Source organism: Ostrinia furnacalis, unplaced genomic scaffold, assembly GCF_004193835.3.
Source record: "Ostrinia furnacalis isolate ACB-3 unplaced genomic scaffold, ASM419383v2 OfSCF0038, whole genome shotgun sequence".
Taxonomy (NCBI): domain Eukaryota; kingdom Metazoa; phylum Arthropoda; class Insecta; order Lepidoptera; family Crambidae; genus Ostrinia; species Ostrinia furnacalis.
In genome coordinates this window covers 1-2,860 of record NW_021130277.1, presented here as the reverse complement: position 1 = coordinate 2,860, position 2,860 = coordinate 1, and the positions used below count along the sequence as shown (strand labels likewise).

At 41.8% G+C, this 2,860-nt stretch overlaps 1 protein-coding gene across 1 annotated transcript; it reads right to left on the bottom strand.

Moving 5' to 3' along the window:
* Nucleotides 1–798: 798 nt before the first annotated feature.
* On the bottom strand, nucleotides 799–2,517 carry LOC114350559 (RNA-binding protein 25-like; the record flags this gene model as incomplete). The annotated part of the gene is made up of 3 exons (XM_028301430.1): nucleotides 799–1,177; nucleotides 1,538–1,688; nucleotides 2,173–2,517. Coding segments are annotated over 3 exons (638 nt in total), but the record flags the coding sequence as incomplete, so codon positions are not given.
* Between the last annotated feature and the right edge of the window lie 343 nt (nucleotides 2,518–2,860).

Below are 2,860 nucleotides of genomic sequence, written 5' to 3'. Positions count from 1 at the left end.
CTATTTGTTTCTTTCACTCAATAATAAAAATTCAATGTGTTTGGTGATAGAAAAATAAATAGGCGTTCTAAAAATGTAAATTTTCAAGGGTTTACGACATTGGATGCGGTCTGCGGTCACTTTGATCTACAGACCGCATTCAGTGTGGCAAACCCTTCAAGGGAGTCATAGTAAAAAAACATTGGAGCCTTTAGTCTAGCCATAGTTGCCCTCTAGAGCAGGGTTTCTCAAAGTGGGGTACGAGAACCCTTAGAGCAGTTTACTCATCTAGCCGTGTAGCATGTAATGTATCAGATACTGTATCAAGTGAGCACATAGGCCGAGTGGCGGTATCACTGCGAACACAAAGGCGACTCGCTTTAGGAACCGGGAGCTCGCAGCTAGATACGCAATGACAGTGGACGAGCCGTACTCACTTGAAGGTTGGACACGTTACATGCTACGTTACGTGCTACATGGCAGGTGAGTACCCTGCCCAGGGGTTCGCCATTCGACGCCAGGTGGTTTGCGACAAGATTTATGTAATGGCGGCACTACGAGGGTATGAAATATTGTCCAAAATGACTCGTAAAATTGACTACATTTGCGACAAGAAACAGGCACATGGATACCCATCACATCATATAAAAAGGCATTTCTTTGGCACTTTATTTGGTAGGTTATTGAAATTAAAACTTTATTTTTCTTCAATAGTATTTTTTTTATCCACAACGAGGAAGCTCTTGGCCTGTATCTCACCTGATGGTAAGTGACGATCAGGCCGAAGGTGGAAGCGAGCTTCATCCGCAATCCTCAACCACGATAGAACTGGCTATCTTACCTCTAACTGCCGGAACACAACAACGCTGTTAACATCATTATTTTCTTTAGAGTGTTAAAGAGTCGTGTCGTGTGAGTTAAAGGTCGTCGTTAAGGGGTCGTGGAGCCGAAAGTTTGAGAAACCCTGCTCTGAAGCTAAAGTAGCCCGCATCTACTGTATTGAAATCGTTTCACTATGGTTATTCATCAGATCTAGAAATACTCAAGCTGGATCTATCAGGTATAAGCTTTCCTGCTCTCATGGAACCACACCACGAAGGTTCGGATCTGCGTGGGGCGCAGTGTTATCACGTAATCCATGTCCACCTCCTGTTCCTTGGAGTTGGTAGGGTCCGCTCCATCATCCTCCTTTATGTCCCTGGAAGAAGTATACAACAAAGTCACCGACATAGCCCGCAGAATTAGTTCGTTCGTCTCAGTCAAATGACGTCCACTACTGGATAAAGGCCTCCCCCAAGGATTTCCAATTCGACCGGTCCTATGCATATGTCCGACTTTCACCAGCTCGCAGATTCTTCTGCTATACTCGACGCAAAGACTATTTCCCTCCGCTGCAACTATTATACAGCCGGGATCGCTATTGATCACCAATAAAAATCTAACCAGTGAAGGTCAAGTTTGTCCCGGGGTAAAGTTACTGTTATTGGACCCGCAACGAAATTAAACAGGAGAACATTGGGGGTTTGAAGTCAACAAGTGTCTGTTACATTCGACATACCTCTTCCTTCGATTTTCTGTCCTTTTCCCGTAGTCTTTGTAGTCGTTTTCTACCTCTTTCTCATCTTCCTCAGATTCTGAGTCGTCGTATTCCTGAGAGAGAGGCCTCCGTCGCTTCTCCCTTATATTTGTTGAATGAGGGATTTGACCATCTGAAAAATCATCTTAGTAAATAAACAGGTCCAAAGTACCCAGCCCGTATTCGTATTGTGATCACAAGAGGCGGCGAGGCTCTCAATTGATGAAATTGATGATCAGGTTGAAGGTGGAAGCTTTACTCAGGAACCTCAACTACAGAGACAATTACTGGCTATCTTACCTCCAATTGCCGAAACACAATAATGCTGTAAACGGTACTGTGGCAACAGACTTTGGTAAGATGGTGGTAGCTAGCCAGGTGGACTTGGAAGTTTGGAACTAGCTCTACCGTCAGCCACCAAGTAGAGAATTTTATCTCTACTGGGAATCGAACCCGGGTTATCTGGTTCAGAAGTGGGTAATCATACCACTAGGCAACCGAGACGGTTGTGTTTTTTGAGTTGCCTCAATCAACGTCATCTCAGTTTTCAGGACTATAATGAAAGAAAGATACTAATTCATTAAAAAAAAATTATCTCCACGTTAACATAATCTTACCCTTAGGTTGATTGATCTCTTCAACCAATTCTCTTCTCACTTCTTCTCCACTATCATCTGCTGCCTTCTTCCTATCAGTTAAGAAGAACGGCATATCCACACTGGTAAACTTCTCCCTTCTTCTCGGTCTACCCTTTGTTCTTTTAGTCGTAAGTTCTAGAGAAGCTGTCGATTCCTCATAGTCGTAATTCTGCCTGTATCTTCTAGTTTTCTTCTTTTTCCTTCTAAATCTGGGCTCGTCTTCTACGTTGCGTGATTTGGGGTAAAATCTTGGGGTTTTGTAGTACATTTCGTACATAGATTTTGTTATTCCGTCGTCGCAATCGTCTGTTGGGGTTTCTGGAACTGAATCAATCAAATAATCAGAAGAAATATTTTAAACTACCTCGCACCTATGTGCTGAAAGGGACAGGATGATGTATATGGTACGATATTGGTGGAGTAGGACCACGTAAATGAATTTCACGATAACCTATTCTTAATGGAACATTTTTAAATTGCTTAAACTTAATCCAAGTGATTTGCAGAAAGATGTTTTCAATAAAAAAACATAAGGAAATCAATAAAATTATATAAATTACGCATTTCATTAGTATTTTAAATCATAATTATTTTCTCTTCCTTGGGTTCTTTTCCAATCGTTTACAATGAACAAGACTGCTAAAATTGTGCGATTTAGGTATTATTT